The sequence below is a fragment of the Onychomys torridus genome, chromosome 17, assembly GCF_903995425.1.
Source record: "Onychomys torridus chromosome 17, mOncTor1.1, whole genome shotgun sequence".
Taxonomy (NCBI): domain Eukaryota; kingdom Metazoa; phylum Chordata; class Mammalia; order Rodentia; family Cricetidae; genus Onychomys; species Onychomys torridus.
Window position 1 is genome coordinate 53,394,810 of NC_050459.1, and position 26,556 is coordinate 53,421,365.

The 26,556-nt window shown below is 44.1% G+C and overlaps 1 protein-coding gene across 2 annotated transcripts in view; it reads left to right on the forward strand.

Annotated features, from left to right (window-relative positions):
• Sh3rf1 (SH3 domain containing ring finger 1) overlaps positions 1-26,556 on the forward strand; it is a 156,571-nt gene that overhangs the window by 103,450 nt on the left and 26,565 nt on the right. For both annotated transcript variants that reach the window (XM_036166515.1, XM_036166514.1), the window contains exons 5-7: positions 12,290-12,595; positions 17,328-17,438; positions 25,411-25,598. In XM_036166515.1, coding sequence (XP_036022408.1) covers positions 12,290-12,595; positions 17,328-17,438; positions 25,411-25,598 — 605 coding nt within the window. The remainder of the gene's footprint in view (positions 1-12,289; positions 12,596-17,327; positions 17,439-25,410; positions 25,599-26,556) is intronic.

Consider the following 26,556-nt stretch of genomic DNA (forward strand, 5'->3'; position numbering starts at 1 on the left):
CACGCTTCCCCAGACCCCCTGCCCCCTCACAATGGGAGTCCCGGTGGCAGTCCTTGAACTACATAGCTTATTGCAGTTCCCAGGGTTCTCATCAAGTGTGGCTCACAGCAGCCTCTCAGTAAACACCGCTTGAGTGAATAATAGATGGACAGTCTAAGAAATCGGAGAGCAAACCTCTCTAAGCCCCAGCCAAACTAGTTTGTAGATTTTCGTCCACTTGGAATTTTTTCAGCCTGTAGTCTCATCTTTTGCTACCTGGCATCTATTTTGTTACTGGTTCATCTTGTTGTTACCTTAGGAAGTTACATGCCTAGGAGCCATTGGGTAGGTGTGTGTGTGACCCTGGTGAGGTCATCTGTTTAGTTTTTAGCCCAGCTAGCCTCACACTTGCGTGATTCCCCCTGCTTCAGTCCTAGGTTCACAGATAGGTGCCACCACATACAACACTCCTGCATGAGATATTTTCCTGCTTTTTGTTTTGGTTTTGTGTAAGTAGGCTGCAGTTGGATGGTTGTGACGTTGGGTAGGTGTGGTGGCATACACTTCTAGTCTAGACAGGAGCTTCAATGGTTCCAGGCCTGGTTGGGCTCCTAGCAAGACCCTGTCTCAAATAAATAAAATGAAAATAACTGCAACAGCCCCCTAAAATACTAAATAAAATAAAAAAATAAAAATATAGGCTGAGTTTTTAACTCTTTTAGAACCTTCCCAGGCTAAAATAGTAATAATCATATGCTAGATTAAATCTGGAACTCCTACTGTAATAGAGAAAAAAAATTCCTGGTAGAGGTCATGGTTGGGGAATTGTTAGTCGAAGGCTGGGACACTTTAGTTAAAAGGGATGAAGTCTTCAGGCTGTGGCATACACTGTGCTATCAGCTTTAGCAATGGGAAGTCAGATGTGCTGACATCAGCACAGAAGGCTCCAGCGCCAACTCTGAGCCCCTCCCTTGGTACCGTAAAGTCTGGCCTGCTGTTCTTGTGTCTAAGGTAAGAAGCGGAGGTTTGAGTGCCGAGTTTGATGTTGCCAACGTGACCTCAATAGAGCTAAGAATGGCATTGTTGACTTTATTATAGTTTATTTTTAATAATAGCAGAAGGGCACAAATAATACACTTTAATCTGGTGATCAAAGAGTTGATTGAAGTATATAAAAAGATTTCCTATCTTTATATTTTCGATGTTTTCCCCTTTAAAATGGAAAAAGCATAATCAATGTTTCCAAAAGAAATTTAGGGAAATTGTTAGAAAGTTAGAAGGAGAATTGCTGTATTGATTAGCGTCCAAGTTTCTATTGCAATTCTGAAGTCAACTTATTTTTATGAGTAAAATGTAGAGATCCGTGTGAGAAACCAGTAAGGAAGAATTCCTAGACCCTCAGCACCATCCTTTCTTCTTCATTCTGGCTGACTGGGTACCTTGGATGTGCTTCGGGGAGCTTGTTTCCCCATAGGCACAGTGGGCCACATCCCATGGTGTGGGTGAGCTACAGCCTCACACAGGCAGCTGCTGCCTCTAATTCTGCCACAACAGTGAAAGGAAGATGAGCTTTGATTCCTATAGTGGAGTTGAGAGCATGTCCTCTGAGCTCCACTGGCACTTCTGTAGTCAATGCGGCCAAAAAGAGACTTGCTTAGTTTTGGTGAGGAGGTGATACGGGGAAGTTCATGCGCCATTGTGATTCAGAAGCCGCCTTCTAATTTAATGTTCTCATCAGGAGAGCATTCAGGGAGTGAGGAGTCCAGAGATCAGTTAATGCTGATTGAGTTCTCACTGCATGAATGGATGGTTTGCGATACCCTGGGCAGTTTTATAGGACCTACAAGTGCAGATTTCCTGGAGACCTTTAACCAGAGCCTTGGATGATGACCAAGTGTTACTATCTAATATTATCTAATATCGACCGTGATTCCCCAAGGATCCCAGATTCTTCATCCTGGCCGTTCCCCTGCCAGGGACAAGGATGTGAGCCAAGTGTGGCTGCTTGTTTTGGAGTCACACTTTGGAACCGCTGGCTTGAGCACCTGGGATGTTGTTTTGTTTTTTTGTTTTTTGTTTTCTTTTTTTTTGTTTTGTTTTGTTTTTTTTGTTTTTGCTGGTGTCCCTGTAGAAAAATCACCCTTTCTTCAAGATCCAAGTAGATTCAGGCAGTTCATAGGAAGCCTTTCTTTCTAATTCTTACATTCAGCAAGATACATGCTATGAAACCCAATCCAAACATGGGTCACTTCCATAATACTAACTTCGTACCATCCCTACAGGCCCGGCATGGGTTATGGCTCTGGGAATGAATGGGTGGGGATTCACCTTTTTCCTGGTTCCTTTGAGAATGCAGTCCCATACAGAATATTATTTAAACATTTTACTCTTAAAGTATTATCATAATCTAGGAAACATGGAGAGGAAATGAAGAAACTTCAGTGCATCACGTAGAAAACTAAATAAAGATTCCCTCCTGCTTTCCCCTCATGTTTTTATGATATTACATTGTTTTGTCTCTCTCCATGTAATTGTAGTACTAAAACCAATGGGTTACATAGTAGGTAGACTATAACTTGTTTATTTTTACCGCTTTTAGACAAGTGTCTTGTTTTGAGTAGTTGCTGAGTGACTGGTTTCTTGTCTCACTTGCTTCAGAAGACGTGATAACTAGTCTTCCTAATGGTACACAAAACCGCCATTACTGTCCAGCTTTGCTGAAGTATACAGAGATTTTTATATTTTCATAAAATTACAAAACTATTCTAAGTTCTAGCATGTGAAAGGTTTGTTTTCAGAATGATTAATTACTCATCTTCAAAATCTGAGGCTGCCTTTGTTAGAGAAGAATTACAAATTTGTCAGAGCCATAATGTTTTAATATGTGTTAGCTTTATTTTAAAAATAGATTTGTTATATTGTCATCTACATCCTAAATATTGCTGGCAACTAAGAGCTTACTAAGCAAAAGTGGATTCGACTTGATCTCATATGGAGAAGACCTACAGGGATTCTTCTTGCTTTTCTTGGCACTTATGTATAGATGTGTTGTGTAGAGATGGCTTGAAGAGAACCATTCTGATGATACAGTCATTGGGAATTCTGCTGATACAATCATTAGGAAAAAAAAATCTTGTCTGTAATGCAGTAGAGTGCTCCGGAAAAGTTTTTCCCTAGGTGTTGTAAAGCAGTGTGACTTCTTATACTACAACTCTCCCATCGGTGCGCATCCTGGACACACACATGCTGTGCAGAGCGTCTCTGTGAGCTGAGAAGCCGTGGACGAATGTGCTGTTTCGGTGCTCATCACCATCACCTCTTCTTTTGTAGCCCTTCCTCATCCACCGCTGTGCATCCCCATGTCCTCACACTGTAGGAATCCAGGACATGGGGGAATGCCGCTCACTGATTTATTAACTGAGTACACATTGCTGTGGAATTTCTGTCTGTGTGTCATTTCTCATTGACTAATTTTACTTAGAATTTAATGACAATTCCATGCCCTTTCCCTCTTGGGATATATGTATTTCCTCTGTTGTGTTCCTATGTCTGGTAATGAGGTTCTGAAAAATAAAAATGTATGGTTGGAATGTATCCTCCTTGTTAATAGGTGTTTCTGATTTATGATGTGTATACGTGTATAAAATAGAAACACATACAGACTGCAGGTATTACCAGTTCCTGTAGGACACGGACATCAACTGATCTCAAACTTCAAGTATGGGCTGGTCTCTCTTCCCCGCACTGTGATTAGCTGTGGATGGTTTGCTCCGGGACTAGTGGGTTCCAGCACCTCCTGAGTCCTAACTGGGCTTTGGGGTTGTGCTGGCATCTGTCTTGAGAGCTCTGCTGTGGTTTGACTGTGAGCTGTTTCTCCTGCTGTGATTTGCTGTCTTCCCCAGGCTCTCGTCCTCTAGGAATCTGATCACATCATGTGGCTTTTCTGCCAGGCATGCCACTCATTTCTTCTTCTGGGTTCTCCCCTTAATATGAGAATGTGATCTGCTTTGGCTCTCGTGAAAAAGTCCGTTATATGATTACACTCCCCTCGGCTTGAGGCCCCCCACCTTCCACTCCCAATACTCGCTTACCTCACAGTCTTTGCTTATTGTCTTTGTAGTTAGTTCTCGGCTCTCCTGGGCCTGAAATTGACATCGTGGTTGTCACTAACTCCTTTTCTTAGCTCTTCTGTCCCCTGGATAACATCTACCACTCTTTCTAATCTCCTTTATGATCGTTGCCCTTTTCATTGTCAAGGTGTTGGTTTGCTAGCTGTCTCGGAACACACAGCAAGGTCTTCTGTTAGCCTGTGATCTTGAGTGTCTGTAGTTTCCTTCCTATGGCCGCCATTTTCTCCTTCTTCGCCCTCCATAAAGCATAGACCACCCCAGCATGACCCCAGATGACTTCCATGCTGGACCTGCAAATGGTTTTGTTATAATTGCTTGGTCAGGCATAGACTTGGGAGATTTTCTTAAAGCTTATTCTCTAGCTTTCTTTTTCTAAACAGAAAGTCAGCTGACAATGCTAAGCAGTTGCTCTCCGCAAGGCTCATGCACTCTCCCTTGGTCACCAAATGTGTCCATCACTCATTGTTGGTCTGTCTGGCCTTTATGGACTCACCAGCCTGAGCTCTGCAGACATGTGAATGTGTATCTTCTATTGTTAGTGTTCGGAACCTGTTTGTTTCCGAAGACCTCATTTATCATGAGTCAGAGAGGTGTGTGGCTCTCTCCCATCCAGTGCTGTGCTTGGTTTATAATAGTCACTGGACAGCAACAAACTCCAAAACTGACAGAATGAATTCAACTCTCCATTTGTTCTGAGTCTAGGTCACTCATGGCCCAGGGGCTCTAGACCTGACTCAGAGATCTGCCTCTTGAGTATTCTGAGGGGACATTTGTGCTTGGGGTGAGGAAAGGTGTACTCAGAAATAAAACTTTACAGTTCATTAAATCTAACTTCATGTTCCATAAGAGAAATTGGGGGCATGTACAGAAAAAGTGACTTGCCTGAGGCCACAGAGTAAGTGAATTGAAAGCTTGGACTCTGGGTCATTAGAATAACACTTATTTGGACTGGATTTTACTGGTTGCAAAACATGTTAGCCCATACTCACTCCTGTGTGAGGCACTCAGGAACAATGCTGCCTTTACTTTTATATGGCTAAGAAGCCTGAAGTCAGGATAGCAAGAGTGACTCAGGGTGGGTCAGCCAGTGAGGACAGAGAGCGGAGCCTAGGCTAACCCAAGTTCTGTGGTTTTTCTCTGACAGTTCCTGCTTCATTAGGTTTTTCAATGGCATGATCTTTCCCTTCAAAATAAGCAAGCTGAAAAGAAAAGTTCTGGTTTCTTTATGTTTTCACAGCTGGGCCCAATAGAAGTGAAGGCCATTATGATAAACTAGGAGTTACTCACTGACCTTCAGGCCCACTTGAGGGGTGCCAGCTATTTTGCGAACCCCCCCTTCCATAGCATGGCTGTTACTTGTTCTCCTGCTTCTTACGTTGAGTGCTTCTTGTCCTTAGGATTTCTCAGGGCTCAGGGAGCTTCAGAACTACGGGCTTTGCGAGGTCAAGGGTAGTTCAAGAGGTCAGGGGTAGTCTTTGGTGGATAGCTCCCTTTGACATGGCCTCTTTCCCCTTACATGCTTTCAAGAGACTAGAGCTGAGCTACCAGTACCCACACATGACTGCCGAGCAAGCCGAGAGGTGGCCAGTGCACACAGACATGGTTCAAGATGCCTAGTACCATTTTAGGATTGAAAGCAGGACCTTGCACATGTGTCTTGGTATATTGTTTGTGCTAGTTATATGTTGAAATGATACTATTTTGTTGATACTGGGCTAGATAAAATATATTATTAAAACTATCTAATAGCTTTTTTCTCTGTGTTCTTCTAAATATAGCTATTTGGAAAATTATCTGTTAGATTTATATTAGACTTAAGTGGTCTAGTGTTGGCCCAGAGGCAGACTTTACTTTTCTTGATAATTCTAAAAGCCTTTTTTTTTTTTTTTTTTTTAAATTCATCACAAACATTTGTAGAGGCTTAAATGGCGTCCTAGCCTAGGAAAGGCTCTCTTACTAATTTTATAAAACTCGTAAGACATCAGTCCTCTTGGTCATTCCTCTCCTCTGTGAAAGTCTTAGAAATGAAAGTTAAGCTTGCCTTTTCCGTTTGGGCAAACTCAAAACCTCGGTACCCAAATCAAGGGGAGCAAACTAGATGAATGGGGTCTGAACTCCTGGCGCAGTGATTTCAGAAGTATTTGCAGTGGACAGCGATGTGAGGCTAGATATTGTCATTTCTTTTCAGAAGTTGGAAGTGGCCTTGTGTTTGTGTCTTGGCTTCTCCAGGGTGTTGGACCTGTCCGGGGGAGGAGACGGTGGATGCAGACCTGTGCTGGGATGTTGAGGTGCTGCCCTTGTGGGCTGCGTTTCTAAAGGCTGTGTTTGCAGCAGAGAGGGAAGAGTAGATTGTTATTTCAGCAGTGATGGGACAGCTGCTGGGCTGTGTGAAATCAACCTCTTCCCGTCCCTGCCACATCCTTCCCACTAGCCTGTGCCACAGATATGGAAGAAGTCGGATTAGAACTTCTTTTAAAAGTTAACTCTGAGATCATTTTTCTTTGAGACAGTCTCATTATGTACAGTAGATGGTAGTATAATTTGGCCTAGAACTCTCTGGATAACCCTAGCTAGCCTTGAACTTTCAAGCTTCCTGACTCAGCTTCCAAGTGCTGGGGTTATAAGCCTGCATTACCATACCTAGCTGGAATAAGAGCTTGAGAATATGATATTGAATTGAATTGCTATAATAGAAAATATTGCTATGTTTGGAGTATAAAATAAAATTTTATTTATAAAATAGTAATAAGAACCAATATTTCAATTTAGACATGTACACAAATGCATATAAAAATTAACATATGTTAAATAGAGTACTTTATATAACAAAGAATATTTATAATACAAATTGTAAATAATCAAAAACCTAATAGAACTATAGATAAAGCATGTAAATAGAAAACATTACAAAAAGAAAAGATCTGGTCAATCTCATTAAGAGAAACACAAATTAAATTATATGAAACAGTTTCTTTCAACTAGCAGAGACTTGAACAATGATTTATAGGGTTAATATTTGGAAGACAGTGTAAAGTGGTGAAGATTGAGGCTTTGGGATTCAATGGGACTGTTTTTCAAACACTTTAAGATGTACCCGTTAATGTAACAGTTTCATCTTTAGGAGTTCACCCCATGGATATGCTGCGACAGGCGGGTCAGCAATATAGTAAATGATGTCATTTCCCCTGTATGGTAGAAAGCCATGCCTGCTCCTGTGGGCGTGGGAAGGCGCTCACGAGCTGTGAAGTAACAGTGTGCTTTGCCTGGATCATCCGTGGTAAAGAAATTAGGAAAGTAGATGCCTGTGCGGGAGCAGGACTTACTTCCTAGAAGGTTGTGCTGTAAACTGCTAACACATAAATGCGTCTGGAAAATGGATTGGGAAAAGACAGGCATGGGGAACTGGCTAAGAGCTTTGATGTTTTATCTCATCATATTCTATTCATTTTAAACAGTAACTAATTACCTTTTTGTTCTTTTGAGATGGAGTCTCACTCCGTAATGCAGCCTGGCTGGGAAATCACTGGGTAGGCTGGGCTGTCCTTGAACTTGTGACATTTCTCCTTCCAGATTGCCTACCCCCACCCGTGTCACGGTCACAAGTGTGAGCTACCAGGGCTGCCTGTTTAATTGCTTTTATGATACACTTTACCAGTTTTAGTTGCCTTTGGGAAGAAAAAAGTTCAGTGGTAGTCTCCTCCAGTGGATTATAAATTACAGCAGTTTCCTCTCAGACTTACTTGTATAATATCCCAAAGCTGGAGACTTACTCTTGTATAAGGGTTCTTATGAAATAGAGCCTATCAAAAACCATTTTCCTTTAGGGAAAAATGCTGCATTGTCCTTTACAAGGCCGTATGCTCTTTAGCAAAGAAGTCAACCAGACACAAATACATTTTAATATTGCCTAGGATGTTTTGTGTTTACTAACATTATGTTATCAACATTTCCTCTCAGATTTAGTTCAGGCTCTTCCTCAAACATGGAAAAGAAGGCTGGGAATATAGCTCAGTGGCATAGAACTTACCTCGTGTGTATAAAGCCCTGCATTCAATCCCCAGCACCACAGAAATAAATTAGTTAAATAATAGAGAATAAATGTAAAAGTTCATGAGAAACTTGAGGTCAGAAAATCTCTTTAGACCCTTCCAGTTAGCTCTAGAATGCTGAACTCTATTTTGTGCCCCAGCTGAGTCTTATGTGAGGGCTTTACCACATGCCGAAAAGAAGATCTTTTAGGGCATGAGTTTATTTTGCATGTGATGAGTGCACTTTTAACTTTAAAGGTCACACGGTGAGATAAATGTCAGGGGAAGCCCACGCCCACTGAGTTCAAGCAAAACATTCATAACTTTTATCAAAATTCCATCAAAAGTTGTCAGGCCCTTGGCCCCTTGTTGTTACAGAGGCTACGTTATTATACTCACAACAGAAGGCCTTTTTGATTTCTGCCCAATTTACCTAACATGCCATGCTATGGCTTTTCATTTTACGATTTTTCTCTGGAATTTAGAAAAAAGTGAGGAGCCGAGCTTCTAATCCCAACCTCTGCCATTCCAGAAAAATCTAAAGTAGTTTTAAAGGATAATGGCATCTTGCTAGCAGACATTACTGTCACGTGTGAAAATGAAATGCAGGGGAAATAAAGTAGGGTGTCTAGAGGGCGGGAAGTGAAACAGGAAATGAAGCCATACCCCTTTAAAGGGAGAGAGAGAAAGAGACATGAACGTTGTTGACTTCCTTGCATTTACTCACTGGCCAGTGAGTTGTGATCAGTCACGGAACAATGGCTACCCTGGGCTCAGAGTTGGCCAATAGCTGTGCCAAAACTAGAATTGTGGGCCTTTGCCAGCTCACTAGTTCAACCACACCCTGTGAGGTCTACCTGCATACTCATGCTTATGCAAACAACTGTGTTATTCTCTGTGAGGCTTTGTGCCCGCCAAACAATATGTCCATCCCCGCCCCCAGCAGCATTGTTCTCCAGAGGCATGAATCTATTGGAAGGAAGAGGGAGAAACGTTGAAGGCCAAGTATAGAATTAAACACATAATGGGGTCTGTTAGCACAGTTAAAAAGAAAGAGAACTTGATTCATTGAGTAACTTGGATGAACTGCAAAAGGCAGTTGAGCAAAAGATGCTAGACATAAGAGATTACAGAAAGCATGCCATTGTTTTTATATCAGTTTATAAATGCCTTCAGGGGCCTGGAGAGATGGCTCAGCGGTTAAGATGTTCTTCCGAGGACCTGGGTTCAGTTCCCAGGACCCACATGGCAGCTCACCACTGTCTGTACCTCCAGTCCCAGGGGGTTCAACACCCTTATAAAGACATGCATACAGGCTAAACACCAACAATGCATGTAAATTAGAAATAAATAAATCATTTAAAAAAAACAAACAAAACTCCTCAGACTGTTTCTCTCCATCTATAATCTCGAGCATCTAGCAATTTACTCATAATACAGTGTTCTCAAGTTGTACTTACTTAATGAAAGGTGGACATGGAAAAAGACAGGAGGTACTCAGTCTTACTTTCATAACATTCTAGCAAGACATGTATATCAGAGCACGGCATGTGGAAACCAGCAATGTTAACACGGTATTAATTATAACTGATACTTGGCTAGGTGAAACCCTGACAAGATTCACAATATTTTTTAAATTTATTTATTTATTTTGGTTTCCCGAGACAGGGTTTCTCTGTGTAGCTTTGGTGCCTTTCCTGGAACTCCCTCTGTAGCCCAGGCTGGCCTTGAACTCACAGAGATCCGCCTACATCTGCCTCCGGCGTGCTGGGATTAAAGGTGAGCGCCACCACCATCCTGCTAAGATTCACAGTATTTTAAAGCAGGTGGTCAGGTGAGATGTCTCAGCAGGTAGAGAGAGGTGTTTGCCACCAAGCTTGATGACCTGAGTTTGGTCACAGGACCCAACTTTGACTTCCACAAATGTGCCATGACACTTATATAGCCACCCACATATACACACAGAATATATAAGTGTATTTAAAAGAACAGGTACAGCTAATGATTTGACCCCAGAGGTCATTTAAGTGTGCTATCAGATAGATGTGGTTGTTACTTTTATTAATTTTTTGGCTCCCGTGAGAAAGAAAGTTTATCCCATTTCTTACTCAACAGAATGGGCAAGCAGAGCTGATTTTTCACACTGGGTTATGCTGACTAAGCTCTTGTTGGGAGGGATGGAGGTCATGGGCACAGAAGTTCCCTCTGACTCCTTCTGTGGGGCACTGCCTGGCTTTACCTTTCATGTGAGTCCTGAGCTTGGGGTGGGAAGAGAGGTAACTCTTCAGCCTGCTTGGCTGTGTAGGAAAGCTGACTCTGCTCCACTGGGCTCACTGCAGTTGACTGGACCTCTCAGAGCTGTGCCTCCCATCAGAATAACCAACATCACAATCGCTTCTTTGGGATGTTTGGTTCTCTTGTTACCCCCACTTTGAAGAGGGGCATACCTAGATCGAAGTCGGGTTGATAAATTGTGGCTCTCCTGGCCAAATGCCATTACAATGCCTCTGGTACAATGTTCCTTTACCCTTAAACACGTCTTAGTCCCATTTTAATCACCCGCCTCTTCCCGACGTTCATCTACTGGTTGGTAAGGGAAGACTGCCTATTCTGGAAACCGTATCTCATACACGCTCTTTTTTCAAAGGCTAAAAGAAGATGCTTATGTTTGAATAAGGTTCGCTCTCCTACTTATGTCAGACAGACCATCTGACTTGAGTTCCCATGCAGCCACAGGAACAAATTACCAGTCGATTTACAGTCATCTGTGGACGCTCTAGGCTACCAGGCTACCGTTAACCCTGCTTTTCGGCTGTGGGAAGCAGGTTCTATTTCCTCTTTAAATATTGACCCAAAGGATTTCTTCTTTCCTAATAAGGAAGTCTCATCAATAGGGTGAGAAGACATGGTTTGAACAATTGAGGTGGATAGAAAGAAAAGAAAAAAAACACTTTAGATGATGTATAAAGCTAGTCCTGCTGTGCTGAGTGTCCTGTTGGGGAAACCTCCATTGTCCCTAACAGTACCTTTCAGAAGTATGTGGTTCCTTTTAAGTTTCCTATATTGCATTCTCAGTATTTTTGTGCATTTTGGAGTTTCTCATCAAAGGAGTTTCTAAAATATGCAGCCTTTTATCATCAAAGCCTTTCCGGAAATTTTATTTATTTATCTATCTATCTATCTATCTATCTATCTATTTATTTATTTATTTTGGTTTTTTGAGACAAGGTTTCTCTGTGTAGCTTTGGAGCCTGTCCTGGACTAGCTTTGTAGACCAGGCTGGCCTCGAACTCACAGAGATCCGCCTGCCTCTGCCTCCCGAGTGCTGGGATTACAGGCGAGCACCACCACCACCACCCGGCTCTGGAAATGTTTTGTTTCACCTCAGGGAAAACAGCCTCATGCTCCCTTCTTTCCCGCTCATCTTCTCAGGCTCGCTCATGGGCTTTGTCCCCGAGTTCTCTTACTTTACCCGGAGACTTCCGATAGACTGAGTTGGAGTGCCAGCCGGACTGGAATTTCAGCTCGTACCTTGCTCGATTTTGAGCGCATGTGATGATAACCGGCAAATGGTCTGAGGGAGGGAAAAAAAAAACTGGCAAGAATTATTTCAACCTGCTTTTGTGAGATTTCCCCCTCCCCCAAAAAAAATATACAGAGAGAAACAAGGGGTGTTAACTTGTTTGGGGTGTTGCATGGTTTTAGTCTTTATTTCCTTGTTTGCTGGTACCAAGCGGGTCAGTTGTTCTTTCCCTGTTCAGCTCTGAGCCGTCATCATTGGGGACCCGTTCCTGTAGATGAATACTTGGATACTCTTTCCACTGCCCCTCCCTCAATTTCATCAGTGAGCTGAACTCTTTTATCCCTGGCAAATGCCCAAATTACACATCCCCCAAATTCTTAGAAACGTGCTTTTATCCTTTCGGTCTTACATTGGAACTATTTTTTTTTTTTAAGTTCAAAACTACCTGTGGCATAGAGACAGTAAGGTCCCCTTATGAAGACCTTTCGCATAGAAGAAATGCAGCTTGCATCTGCAAGCGTTAACATAAGTGGCTTTGAATTCTAGATTAAAACACTTGGAGAAAAGAATTCTCACTGAACCCCCAGAGCGGTCTGACCTTGTGTTTGTTCTGATGGTTGCTTCTGCAGTTTAACTCGGCTGCCAAGCAGCTGATAGAGTGGGATAAGCCTCCGGCGCCGGGAGTCGACACCGCAGAATGCCCGTCCGCGGCAGCCGCGCAGAGCAGCGCTGCTCCAAAGCACCAAGACACCAAGAAGAACACCAGGAAGCGACACTCCTTCACCTCCCTCACCATGGCCAACAAGTCTTCCCAGGCGTCCCAGAACCGCCACTCCATGGAGATCAGCCCTCCTGTGCTCATCAGTTCCAGCAACCCCACAGCCGCGGCTCGCATCAGCGAACTGTCCGGGCTCTCCTGCAGCGCCCCGTCTCAGGTAACCAGGGGCAGGGTCTGCGGCAGGGTCAGCTGTCCTCGCTTGTCTTTGTGACTTTCTTACTGTTGTGGTGAAAACACCCGACAAGAGCGACTTGAGGGAGAAAATGGTCATTTTGGCGTACAGTTCCAGAGAGATGCAGTCCGCCCTGATGGGAAGGCATGACAGGAGGCTGATGACTCACCTTGCATCCATGCTTAGGACGCTTAGCATAAACAAGAGGTGGGGTCCAGCTACCAAGCCTCAGTCAAGGCCCACCACTCCCAGTGATCCATTCCCTCTAGCTCCGGTCTCCTAAAGATCTTACAATTTTCCCAAACAGCACGTCCAACTGGCAATCGAGTGTTCAAACACAGGAGCCTCTGGGTGACATTTCACAGTCAAAACATTTTGCAGTACTATAAGTAGAAAAATGGAGAAGGGAAAGCTGGCTTGAGGGTATCATTCCCAACCTAAGGACTCAGAGGCAGTGTTCGAACCCACAGAGTGTGTAGAATAATGCTATCCATTTCACAGGCATTCACTCAGTTTTGCAAAACCTCCCAATGCCATCCTGGGAGGTCTGGTCATCACAAACATGATCTCTGTTCACGTTCACAGTAGTTTGATGCTCCCATCTCCAGCTTCTCACACCTTGGTACTTAGGCCTCCCATCCAAACAACAGAGCAAGAAGGCAAAAGAGAGAAACATTCAACTTAGCAACTGACCGTTGCAGTTTCGAAAATCTCCCTAAATCATCAAGACTCGGGACTGTCTTAAAACATGGCCACATGTTATTTGCGTGTTCAAAATTTACATGTCGACTGCAAGCATTCACTCATTTGTTTGGCAATTGATTGTTGAATGTTTGATGATTAGACTCTTGGGCACAGTGTGTAAGGAGATGCACAGGATGCAGGCTTCCTTATGGAGACCTCCTTCTGGTCTACTGTGGCGCTAAGTATGGTCCTTTCCCTATGGGAAATGATAACTTCGTCGTTATCGACTTAGAGAACAGCTGCATTTCTCCCAGCCTGGAGGTCAGAGAGTGGTGTCCAAAGCCGCCAGGCACAGCAGGAAGAATTTCCGTGTAGGCTTTTGTATCATTTTATTTATTTCATGCAGATTTTATCCCACAATGTAGCTTTGGGTTGTTTTTCCTTAAAATATAAAAATGAAGTTCCTGTTAAAGAAAAAAAAACAAAGTAAAAAAGAAAAATACCGAACCCCAATCCTGAAGAAGTTTTTTTAGGTTAATAAGTTTCTATATGGCATTGCAGACTACAAATTGGGCAATCCTGGTTACTTTTATTAGAAGTTGATTTTTCTTATCTGTTTGACATCTCTGGATTGACACAGCAAGTCAGGAATTAAATGTATTTACTCCTAATGGGATTATGGGATTTTTTTTTTTTTTGGCTTCTAATTTATTTATTATTTGTTTGTTGTTTTGCAAGTGATAAGGTTATAGAACTTTTTGTTTTCGTGAGGGAACATAGAACATACACAGATATGTGAACATGAGTGCAATGGGAAAGGGAGGTCTTCATTTTGCTCACTGATAACATTGCGTATGGCATACATCAGCGGGCTTTCAAATGCTTGTTCAAGGGATGAGTCGCTTGAAAACTAGATGGAGAGAGAAATGCTGTTACCTGTCCTATAACCGATGGTCTCATGAACATAGACACGGGGGCTGGAGAGTTGGCTCAGTGGTTAAGAGCACTTGTTCTTGTGAAGGGCCAAGGTTTGATTCCCAGCACCCACATGGAGGACCATCACTTCCTCGGACACCCAGGCATGCACGTGGTGCATGGACATGTGTGAAGGCTGAGCACTCATATGAATAAAATAAATCTAAGGAAAAAAAAAAAGAATGAAAGAAAAGATGGGTCTTAGATCAGAGCATGAAGTTGGATTGGAGATCAGAGTACACATCCTAAGTGAACTGGGGAGGCTCAGAATGGCTTTTTGAGTAAGGGTTGATAATGATCCACTAACGGAAGATCAATCGTTTTGAATGAGTTTGTTTTGGGTGTGTGACACTAGCCGCATCTGTACAGTGAGATTTTCCTGATGTAGATTCGAGCTCTTGTGAGGCGTGTTGACAGCCCTGAATGGGAAGAGCTGTTTATAAATAGCGGACTGTGGTGTTTTTGGTAGTGGAGAAAGTTTAAAGGAAAAGGTGACCAGCGAAGGGTTGAGTCCTGTGGAGAACGCAGCAGTCAGGTGTCGGCATGTCTGACGCTGCCGCACCACAGCTGGGGTGAAAGCTGTGAACATGGGGCTATTTTTGTTTGAATCTGAGTAGTTTGGGACACAAGGCTCTTTCTGTTCCCTTGAAAGAGCCCCCTCCCACCATCCCCCCACTTCTGTAAGTAGTGGGTTGTTTTCAGTGGCGGCGTGTTGCCTCAGGGAGAAGTTATTTCTAGCCGAGGATGGGAGGTGTGTGAAGTGCCGCCTGGCTCCCCCGCTGAGGTTTACAGAAAACACCACTTATCTGGGGCACCGTGAGCTCCAGAGGGATGCTCAGTCCACAAGGAAGCTTTGAGTGTGCGAGGGTGTCCCGCCTGCTCCACAGGCATGTACACTGTCCTTAGCATGGAGATGAGTGCATGCCGGGAAATGGCCCTTGGGAGGCTGTTCAAACCAGCCTGCCCCAGGAGATGCTGTCTGTCCCTGAGTCTGACTTTGCCACTAGCACGAATTCTTCCTCTTCCTTCCTCACGCTCACCTTTAGCTTAAATTTTCTTTTATTCAATTTTTTCTCTCTCTCTCAGTGTATTTGTTAGGGTTTGATTTGGTTACAATCACTAGAAAATAAAAAGAAACGGAGCTAAACAAGTCCGTACTCATTTGTTCCTCTCACCTGAATGAGAGCTCGTAGATGCAGGTGCAGAGACAGTGGAGTGCTGGTATAATGGTACTTAGAAAATGGGGTGACTTGGACCGCACCTCTGCATCGAATGAGAAGTTCATGCCTTTGTGCCGTAGGTGATCACTTAAAGATCTCACTGTCATAGCCAGAGTCTCCATCAATAAGATGGCCAAGTGGCAGAGGGTCAGAGGGCTTGCTTGCCACTGTATCTGATGGCTGTTGAGTGAGGACTCAACTAGAAGATGACCTGAGCTGTGTCATGCAGGTGGATCCCCAACACACGTGTTCACGGGTATCTGAGCCTGACATCCGTCAAGCACATGAAGACATGTGGTCTGCCCCTGACCATAGCCATGATACTTCCACTTGTGCCATCCGGAGGCGTGATTCATGATGTCAAGTGTTGCTGAGGCATTTTTATATTGCCCTTGTCCTCAGGAGGAAGCAAGAAGGCCCATCCGATTGCCCCTGTGTTCCGTCCCCAACTCTTCCTGTTTCTCTAGCTCTCGTACAAGGGACTGACTAGTGTTTGTGGTTCCGTGGGGAAATGGGTGTTGGCCAACTGCATTGCTCTACATGTTGGAGAATAAGACATCCTCCCATCCATGGGGATATCTACTCTCGCCATGTCTGCAGCATCAAGTAGTAACCCCAACATGCTGCAGCTGTATCTGACCTGCAACCTGAGTGACATGGATCAAGTCATGGGAGGCCCTGAAATGACCTAAACAACTCAGTTTCTTTCTAGTAAATTAATCCAGTAGTATCGTGGATGACACCTTTGAAAACAATTTGGCTTGACATTATTCCTTTAAGGTTCTAGAATGGATTCTTGGCTATAGGCGCATCTAGGTAGCTGCATATTCATTGCCGATCCTCACTGAGAGATGGAAGTCTGAAGGCAAGGTCTGGACAATAGCAAAATACCTTAAGAATTTTACATCGATTTGACAGATCAACAGAGGGGTGAATGTTGAGCTACAGCTTACCTTAGTGGGGTCTTCATGGGAATGTGAAGCTAGTTTAGCCCCAGGCTGACTGTCCAAACAGTTGGATTCATGCATGGTAGCATATAAAATGAGGTAGCATGTTGTGTGAAACAGCACATTGCAGTGACTGCCACTTCTGGTACATATTAGCTCATTTAAAAAATTGGAATTGAATACAGTGAAAAGGATTTTTGCCTTCCCCAAATAACTTGATAGACAGGTTTCTTTTTAATGTGACTTCTGCTGGTAGAATCTGTTGCATTTAATATGGTGAACTTGGCTGGGGGAGATGGGCTTGGTAAAGCGCTTGCCATATAAGCTCGATGACCTGAGTTCAGATCCACACAACCCAGATAAAGCTAGGCCCAGTACATCCGTAGTCAGTGCACTCCCACAGCAAGGTGAGAGACAGAGACCCGAGACTCTCAGAAGCTCACAGGCCGACTTGTTTGTTGGCCTAGGTAACTGTGAATGAACAAGAGGCCCTATCTCGAATAAAGTAGATGGTAAAGCCAACATCAGAGATTGCCCTCTGACCTCCACATGGCACTGTGACACATGTACACACACACACACACACACACACACACACACACACACACACACACACGTGGGGTGGAACAGAGTCAGGGGAAAACAGACAGAAACAGAGAGAGGCATTTAAAAAAAAAATACAGCTGGCTAGGCAGTGGTGGCGGCGCCCGCCCTTAATCCCAGCACTCGGGAGGCAGAGGCGAATGTCTGTGAGTTCGAGGCCAGCCTGGTCTACAGAGTGAGTTTCAGGAAAGGCGCAAAGCTACACAGAGAAACCCTGTATCGAAAAACCAACCAACCAAACAAACAAAAAACCCAGCTGTCTTTTTAATAAATTGTTTTCCTTGTCAGGTTCACATAAGCACCACTGGGTTAATTGTGACCCCACCCCCAAGCAGCCCTGTGACAACTGGCCCTTCGTTCACATTCCCATCAGAAGTCTCCTACCAAGCTGCCCTTGGAGTAAGTATCATTTCTGCGTCTGTCCTTCTCTTTGAGGTGTTAAGTCTTGATGATCCAGCACATTCCGACCGACACCTCAAGTGCGCACCCAATGCTTGCAAGGTGGGCTCAGCGGCTGCCTTTTGCCTGATGTCTCTGTAGTCTCACCAAGAAAAGTTAGACGGCTCCTTGCCAGCTGCCTGCAAAGTTTTTAATGGTGGCAATCTGTGGCCTGACGCTATGAGAACTCTGAAAAATGTATTTAATTTTGTTGAAGTTCAGTTTGATTTCCCAAAGGTTTCACTTTTATTTCTTTGGGGTTTCTAGCTCCTGCTTATTCTTTTTTTAGAGACACATTTATAGAAATGCCGAAGACATGGGTCTTCCCAGGCTAAGTGGCTTGATTTCATTCACACAATAAGTTGATGCCAAATTTCTGCTTTCCGGATTCATCTCCAGTGTCTTCTCCTCTGTAGCTCATAGTGATTCTTTCAAGGTCCCTGCTGCCCAGGGTGGGTCCTGTGGAGTACGTCGATTTTTCTCCTAAAAAACTTGCCATCCCACAGATAGACTCTAACCATCAATTGCATACAGACATCTGAATGGGGTGTGTTGACCTGGAGAATCATAATAGGCAAGGGAGATGGATAAAGAAGAACTCAGTGGAGAAAAACAAGCAAATATATACCCTTGGGTAATAGAGAAAAACAGCCCCCTTGCTTCCAAAAATCGCAATGCATTGAGCAGCAAGGAGCTGGAGAATATGAGACTTCTCTCACTCTGGCTAATGTCTTGGTTTCATCTTCAGATCTTGGTTCCAGCACTGAGTAGAATGAGGCTAGATATCATCATTCAGTCAGACAGCCTGGTATCTGGAGCCCAGCATCACCCTCTCTGATCCTGCACCTGTGGTATTTGATGATCCTCTCTGTGAAACAGCCTGATCTGTTGAAGGGTTTTAGGCTTGGGAAAGGACAGACTTGGGTTTAAGCCCTTCATCTGTCATGTGACCCTGGGAAAGTTACTCAGCATCTTTCAGCCTCAGTGTCTGTGCTGTTTAGTTTTTGTCAATTTGGCACAAACCTAGAAAGAGGGAACTTCAATTACGGAATTGCCCCCACAAGATTGGCCTGTGGGTATGTCTGTAGGGCATTTTTCTGATTATTGAGAGATGCAGGAGGGCCCAGCCTGCTGTGGGAAGTACCAGCCCTAGGCAGTAGGTCTGGGCTATATAAGAAAGGTACCTGAGCAAGCCACAGAAGCCAGCCAGTAAGCAGCCTTTCTCCACAGTCTCTGCTTCAGTTCCTGCCTCCAGGTCCCTCTTTGAGCACCTCAGAGCCCTAACTTCCCTCAGTGATGGAGTGGGAGAATGGTAAGAGGGCGGTCACTGTTGCTGCACCGAGGACTCCTCCAGGCAGGGCTGGGACAGGAGACGTTGGTTCCCCTAAGTTTGCCATTGGAAAGCCTGGTGTAGTTGGGTGTAGATTTCCCTGCTCGCTGTACCAGTCACAGTGAGGCCTCCAAGCAGCTGGTTTGTTTTTAGTTTGTGGATTTTATGTGTGTTGTAAAGAGATTTTCCTCGGCTGGTATTCCTTAAAGCTGAATTTGTAGCCAGGACCTCATAACATGCTAGTCAATATTTAGACTCTATCTAGTCTTACTTTCTTCGTTTTCCTTAATATTAATTTTGGCTTCATACATTTCATAATTAAAAGCTGAGTTTTAAAACAAGGTGGAGCATAAATAACTACAGCTGTTACTTAACTTCATGTAGACTTTTAAAGAAGTTCACAGAGTAAATCATGTTCTATTTAAATGGACACTGGCGTGTTGTACTCACAGGTTAAAGTTGTTGGATTGTTTTTATCTTTTCTAAAATGCTCCCTGAGTGATTACAGCTTCCTTGCTAAGACAGCTGCTTTGTGAAGGAGACATGGCCTTGATTCATCTGGGGAGAAGATGGCGCTCAGTGTACGTTCAGTAAATGTGGTTTCCATAAGATTCAGTTAGCCACGGATGTTTCACTAAAGCCAAATTTCATAACCCATCCTGCCCTCCTGTCTCCAGGGAGTCACTTCTTCTTTTCTTTCCCACCAACAAAACACATACAACCGCAGTGTATTTCCGTTCTGTAGGACTCCCGTGCATGGAAGTGTTCTGACTCCATGTCTTAAGGGGGATAAGGATGACTGACTTTTCTGATCTTAGAAAAATTAATTAGTGTAAAAGATACATGGCTGGCCAAGTTTTAGCCCTGGTGAACTGACAATTTTATAATATAGTAAATGGCCAGTTCTTTGCTGGGGGTTGACTCTAGGGCAAATCAATGGAATAGGCCACAAGAGAGCATATAAAAATTAATTCATGTTCAGTCATTTTTATCCTAGGATTTTTATAAGAAAGAGTGCATATTAAGCAAGAGAGAGATTTATTAAACATTGTCTACTGTGCCAGCTCCATTTAATGAAAAACTAATTATAAACAGGCTTGCCTATCATCCCAAGAGATGGGTAGATCTCCAAGTCTCTGGTAGGTTGGTAGAAGCGCTGTGGATTTAATGTTGGGTTTGGGTGGGAAACTCAATGGCACATACCCTCATGCCCTTTGTACCTCCAGTTAATTGTGCCAAGGGATTCTGTTTAAAGTCTGCAATATTTCAGGAGACTTTGCTATCATAGTAGTAGTATGTAGCTTGAAAGGGGAAAAAAACCAGGCTTTTCATGGTATGGATTTATAGGAAGTAGATGCCACCCCTGGGATAGGAAATGAAAATTATTTCCAGTGCTTTTTCCATAAATTGAGACCTTTAAATCTTTAATGCAGAATGAAGTTATTTATGAGCATATGTCTCCAGCATTTCACATGCAACAGTGAGAATGTTAAGTCTCCTCCACAGCTATCTGATTCAGGCGTGCGCCTATTAATAGGAACTGCTGGTTGTTGTTTCTGACTTGTTTTGTGGGATGAGGAAGGTGAAGCTCTTTGGCCTGCATCGCCAGGACAGGGGCAGAAGAATGCCCACAAGGAGTGATTGCTGATACTCTGTGATGCCTTTGGCTGTGAAGCATCACAAGGCAGCCAGGTCATGAAAGCCAGCAGCAGCTTACAGATAGGTTTAATTCTAAAGGTATAGAAACCCTGTTTATATATTTTCCCTCCCTTTTGAGACAGTATCTCATGTAGCCCAGGCTGGCCTTAAACTCACTATGTAGCTGAGGATAACCTTGAACTTCTGATCCTCCTGCCTTTACCTTCCAACCACTTGGATTCTGAGATTTAGTGTGTGTGTGTGTGTGTGTGTGTGTGTGTGTGTGCACGCGCACACGCGTGCATTCAAATCTTAATCAGTCTTTTAATAAAAAACCCAGAGTGAGATATCAGGGTGAAGGCTGACAGATCAGCGAAGCAGAACAGCCAGCCACTAGTTCTTACCTCTACAAAATCCTCAGCCTAAAGAAAGTGAGTTCCTGTTTCCTCATGCTTTATATACTTTTCTCTGCCCTGCCATATTACTTCTTGGGATTAAAGAGTGTGCTTCCCAAGCAAAGGCATGAGATTTCAAGTGCTGGATTAAAAGGTGTGTGTCACCACTGCCTGACCTCTATGTCTAATCTAGTGGCTGTCCTCTGATCCTGCAGCAAGTTTACTAGGTTACACAATATATCACCACAGTGGTGCACACCTGCAGTCCCAGCACTACAGAAACGAAGGCAAGAAGATCAGAGGTTCAAAGTCACTCTCAGTGACATTGAGTCCACCCTGGGCAATATGAGACTCATGTCAAAAATAAATAAATAAATAAATAAAAGTTAAATGATGTCAGGTCTCAGAATAAACAATATGTAGTTAGTAGTCAGGGACACCACCATTTCTGTCAACAGGAACAAAGAACTGTATCGGGAGTAGTGCACAGGTGGAGACCACAAGCCTTGTTGCTTTAGGGGTAGAAGGGAAGGAAGTCTTTGGCAGAAGAACTGAAAATCAGGATAAGGTGTAGGGTATGATCAAAAGTTTCTTTTTTCTTTGATTTTATATATACATATTTCTGTTTTGGTTTTCAAGATAGGGTCTAGCTGTGTTGCCCAGGTTGGTCTCAGTCTCTATGTAGCTCAGGCTGGCCTTGAACTCATGATCCTTCTTCCTCAGCCTCCCAAATGCTGGGATCACAGGCAGGCACCACCTCACCCAGCTCAGAACTTCCATAGCAACTACAGAAAAGCACCCTAGCATCTCAATGGATAGAAACTTCTAGATCCAAATGGTATTGTCCTAAGAGACAGTGGGAAGCATAGAATGTTTCACAACCACAGAGCATTCCCTGGGGGTCTCCTGCCTTCTGGCTGTAAAGCTCAGAGCCAGCGGTGCAAGAATATGTCAGGCATTGCCTCCAGAGCGTCTTAAATCGTAATACTGCCCTCCATCCATTGGCCTTTGGAGAGAGCAGCATGCACACCATCCCTAATTACTGTAAGGATAGAGACATCCCATAATTTACACAGTTAACTACCATGGAAATCTCTCTTTCTTAGAGATGAAATGTCAAGCAATAAGTTAGATACATAGAGCAGTACAGCTAAAATCGTTAACATTGTTCTCTCTTTAACCAGTTTGTGTTAGAGATCCTGCATCCCAGAAAGACCAGTTAGAAATGCTGATGAGTAGGGTCGAAAGTACTTTGAATGGAGGGTAGATGCTTAGGTGGTGACAGTGATGGGTTAAGGGATATTAAATCGGTGTTTTCCCACGGGACTCGTTTTCTGTGAGATGTGAGGAAGAGACATATATAAGAGACCTTGAAAAGGAAAGGAGCCTGTGATTGTCCCCTGAACTTGTGTCTAAAATTCCAAAGCAATGCACTCTAGTGGTAAGCTGGCCTTCAGCCCTTGGCCCCAGGCTGGAAACCGACTGTGTGTTTCTCCCTGCCTTAGCCAAATTCAGATCTAGCTATTCTCTGTGCTGGTCTCATGAAAGAGCAAGGAGAGGAAATCATGCTAGAAAGGACCAGCTCGCACCCGCATACGTGAACTTTGTACTTATGAGGTCTAGTGTTCTGCAGCAGCTCCCACTGACTAGAAGACACTGCCTCCCTGGGAAACTGGATCTGCCCCTACAAGCTGGCCAGGGTGGAGATCTGTTGCCCTTTCTGGTTGAAAACAAAACAAAACAAAACAAAAAAAAAAAAAAACCCAACATCGCTTTTGCAAGACCTGTCAGTAAGCTAGGGGGACAGAACCATAGCTTGGCAAAAGATGACCATCTCACATGGGCAGGCCACACCTGAGTCCTGTGTTTGATGAGCAGTATGGGAACCAAAGACCTGTAGGGTTTTTTTTTGCTGGTAGGGGGAGTGCATCTCTGGTGCCTTGGCTGGCCCAGACTCCAGTATAATAGGTAGGTCTCCAGGTCAAGTCCGGGTGAACATAGGCTGTGGTTCTTTTCTATAGAGATGTCAGGTCTTGTAAGAGAGCAAACTGCCTACAGTCCAGTGCAGGGTGACCACCTTTTGAACCTCCACTGAGCCATTATTGCAGTGGAGGTTGTTTATAAAGCAACCCACAGACCTTCCTGGTGCATCAAGCTCTGCATTCAGAGAACCCTATCAGTTTCCCAGCCCACGGGAGCAAGCAGCGTCTAGGACTCTTGATTTTAATCAGGCATTCTCAGTGGATCACATATTCCCTCAGTGTCAAGAGGGAAAGAAACAATCTGCCCAGTGTTATGAAAAGAGCATCTCTTCTCTGTCAGAAACAAAAAGAGATGGCTGTATTTCTCTTAGACACCAGCTTCGGTGTCTGTCCGTCCGTGTGAATGTCCCCTTGTCTGCCGTATCTCAGTGCATGACTCTTCTTTCATAAGCAACTACATTTGGTTACTGTTTTACAACAAGCTGTGACCCTTTGGTTATGTTTTGTTAAAGTGTGAGATCTGTTTTTTATCAGGTCCTTAAGGGGATTTTGTTTTTATTTTTGCCTCTTTCTAAGACATAATTTGGCTCAGTTGCCCATTTAAATTTTTTTTATTATACTTCCTTGTTGAACACATGTCATCTATCAGGCCACTGGAGACTTCCTGGTTTCTCCATGTATCTCTCATGCAGTTAGACCGGGGACCCATCTCACCTGTCAGGCCTCAGACTTGGTGTTATCTTTGAACAGCACAGATGACGTTGTCTCACCATTTTGCCTGGGTGCTCCTTATTTTTCTCTTTTGTTGTCAGAAGTAGGCCAGACAGAAAGAATGCCTGGTTCTCAGAAAGAATGCCTGGTTCTCCTCCACTGAAAGGGTCAGGGCTCTGAGCCTCAGAGCATGCAGCTCCAGAGGAATCATGGACCTAAATGCTGCCCTGTTTGTGTGGAGAGCACCAGGTGACTTCTTCATGACTTTTTGAACACCCTGTCCTGTCCAGGCTGGCACTCTGTAAGCAGTCCACGCCTCATTGACCTCCGCACTCAGGGGTCTGTGGCAGCGTGGGAAAGTCCTCACCAGAGGCACGTTAGCAAAAACTTAAATATAACACGTGAAGCCGTTACATGTCTAGTAATGTGTGGATGTCTGGAATTGTGCACTTTAATAGATAGAGAAGTGTTAATGGGATTCAATTTTCATTAAAAAAAAATTCTTTTGAAATGGGTGGACTTGAAATCTGCTTTCAAACCACTGGATTTTTCTCAGTAACACGTTGATGGTGCAGAAGCTGTTTATGCTTTCCCAGGTGAGTTCTTTTGTCTCTCTACTTCTCCCTTGATTTGGATTTTACCTCTAGTGGTTCAAGATTTGGGCCAAGTAGGGGTTCAGGCAGGCTTTGTATGCCTCTTTTCCCAGGAGTTTCACTGTACGGTCCCTGGAGAGTTATCTGGGGTTTCTAGATCAGAAGGTAACAATGGTGCCATTGATTTCATGGAGCCCTGTGGGCAGAACCCCATTAGACTGCCCATAAAGGACCCAGCAGCTTCTCACTGGGGTGTGTGTGTTAAAGATTACCAGCCTTGATAGTCCTGAATTTCAAAAACTGGCAAAGGGAAGAAAAGGCAAAGTAAAGGTAGCAACAATAGCCTTGTGACTGTGGCTTGCCATTGTTTGGGCTCCGGAGACCAGGCACCCAAAGAAATGGACAGGGAGGAGCAGCTTGAGATACAGCATGGCTAAGTCGGTGTATGTTGTAGGTGAGTTTCAGGTTACAAAAACCCATCGTAAAATTAATTCTGTCCAACAACATGACCTTACAGCAGCTCCCTTGAAATGAAAGGGATCTCAGTTCTTGTCCAAATCTGTACTTGTATTCTTTTTAATTATTATTTATTTTATGTGTGTGAATGTTTTGCCTGCATGTATGTCTGCACACCGCATGGGTGTCTGGTGCCAGCGGGAGCCAGGAAGAGGTATTGGATCATTTGTTTCTAGAGTTCAAGATGGTAGTGAGCTGCCTTGTGGGCACTGGGAATCGAACCCAGGTCCTCTAGAAGAGCAGCCAATGCTCTTCATCACTGAGCCACCTCTCCAGGCCCAATTCCGTATTTTGGGCATGTTAGGAATCTTAAACTTTTGTACAGTAATTTTCAGCTTCCTCTGAAGGCTGACTGCTTACCTGTGTGCTGAAAAGAACGTTGTGGCTTTAAAATTATGTTTTTACAAGGGTGTTTGATGAGCAGCCTGCTGGTTTTGTTGTATGTGGATTCTGTTCTGGTTTTTTTTTTTTTTTCCCTTACACCTTCCATATAAGAGATACATACAGCTGGGCGGTGGTGGCGCACACCTGTTAATCCCAGCACTCGGGAAGCAGAGGCAGGTGGATCTCTGTGAGTTCGAGGCCAGCCTGCTCTACAAAGCGAGTTCTAGGACAGCCTCCAAAGTTACAGAGAAACCCTGTCTCGAAAAACCAAAAAAAAAAAAAAAAAAAAAAAAAGAGAGATACACACATATACATACATACATATATACATATATATATATAATAATTTGTACCTTCCTTCCTCCCCATTTTTCCCCGTATTAGACTATGAATCCTCCTCTTCCCCCACCCCCTCTCCTGGCTGCCACTGTCCTCGCCTCCACGACGTCAGGCGCCTCTGCTGCTGCTGTTGCTGCTGCTGCTGCTGCTGCTGCTGCTGGAATGGGACCCAGGCCTGTGGCGGGATCCACTGACCAGATTGCACACTTACGGCCTCAGACTCGCCCCAGCGTGTAAGTGAGGTTGTCTTTTATCACTGTTCAAACGCTCCTGTCAAACCAAGCCCAAACAACAGAAATCAAGAAACACGTGTCTGAGACAAGCTTACAGCTGCCCGAGTGGTTTGTATTCTGGAAACTTCTACCTGGTCATGCATATAACGAGGAAGACACTTACGTGAAACAAGCCTAACCTGAGTCTGGTCGATGGCTGTCCTGCTGAGAAGAGGTTTTTCACGGTTTAGGGAAATTTCTCTTCTCCTCTTTATAGATTGTCTGCATAGAGAACTGCTCTTTATTTTGCACAGCTCCTGGGTGACCTTTCGCCTCCATTTTCATTTCCTTGCAGCAGGATCTGAAGGAGCAGGAAGGTATTGCACACACATCAGGTCTCCCTGCAGGGAGCATATATAGAAGGCTGTAAATCCTCAGCAATAAGCATCCAGAAAGGTCCAGTGGCCCTGTGCGGTTTGCTGCCGAGAGAAAGAAGGCTTCTGCCCTCTCTGAATCTGCACCCGCTGAGTTGCCTGCCTGGCCTCTCTCTGTGTGGACAGGCACCTCGCTCTGGGCAGCTGTTTTGTGTTCTCTGTGATCTAGACTTTGCGTTCCTTTGCTTTCTCTAGTACAATCAGCTTCATGGCTGAGCTCAGAAACGCAGTTGCACCTGAGCCTCTGGGTTCAGCATGCGTAGAAAGCAACATATTGTGTTTGCCAGTGGGATTTTATGCCGTATGTCCTCATCTGGAGCTCATTCCCAAGGCTAACAAGTGCCATTTCAAGAGCTCAGTTTCCCCCAATGGGGTCCTAATCCACAGCACTAGGTTGGCACTCTTGGAGGCTGCGTTAATTCTTTCCTAGCACGCATTCACCATTTGGCGAGATAATCAGTCCCACACCAGGAGGAACACTCAATCAGGAAAGCCTCTACTTGCGTTGAAACTACAAACAGCGAAACCACTTTCCATGGAGATTT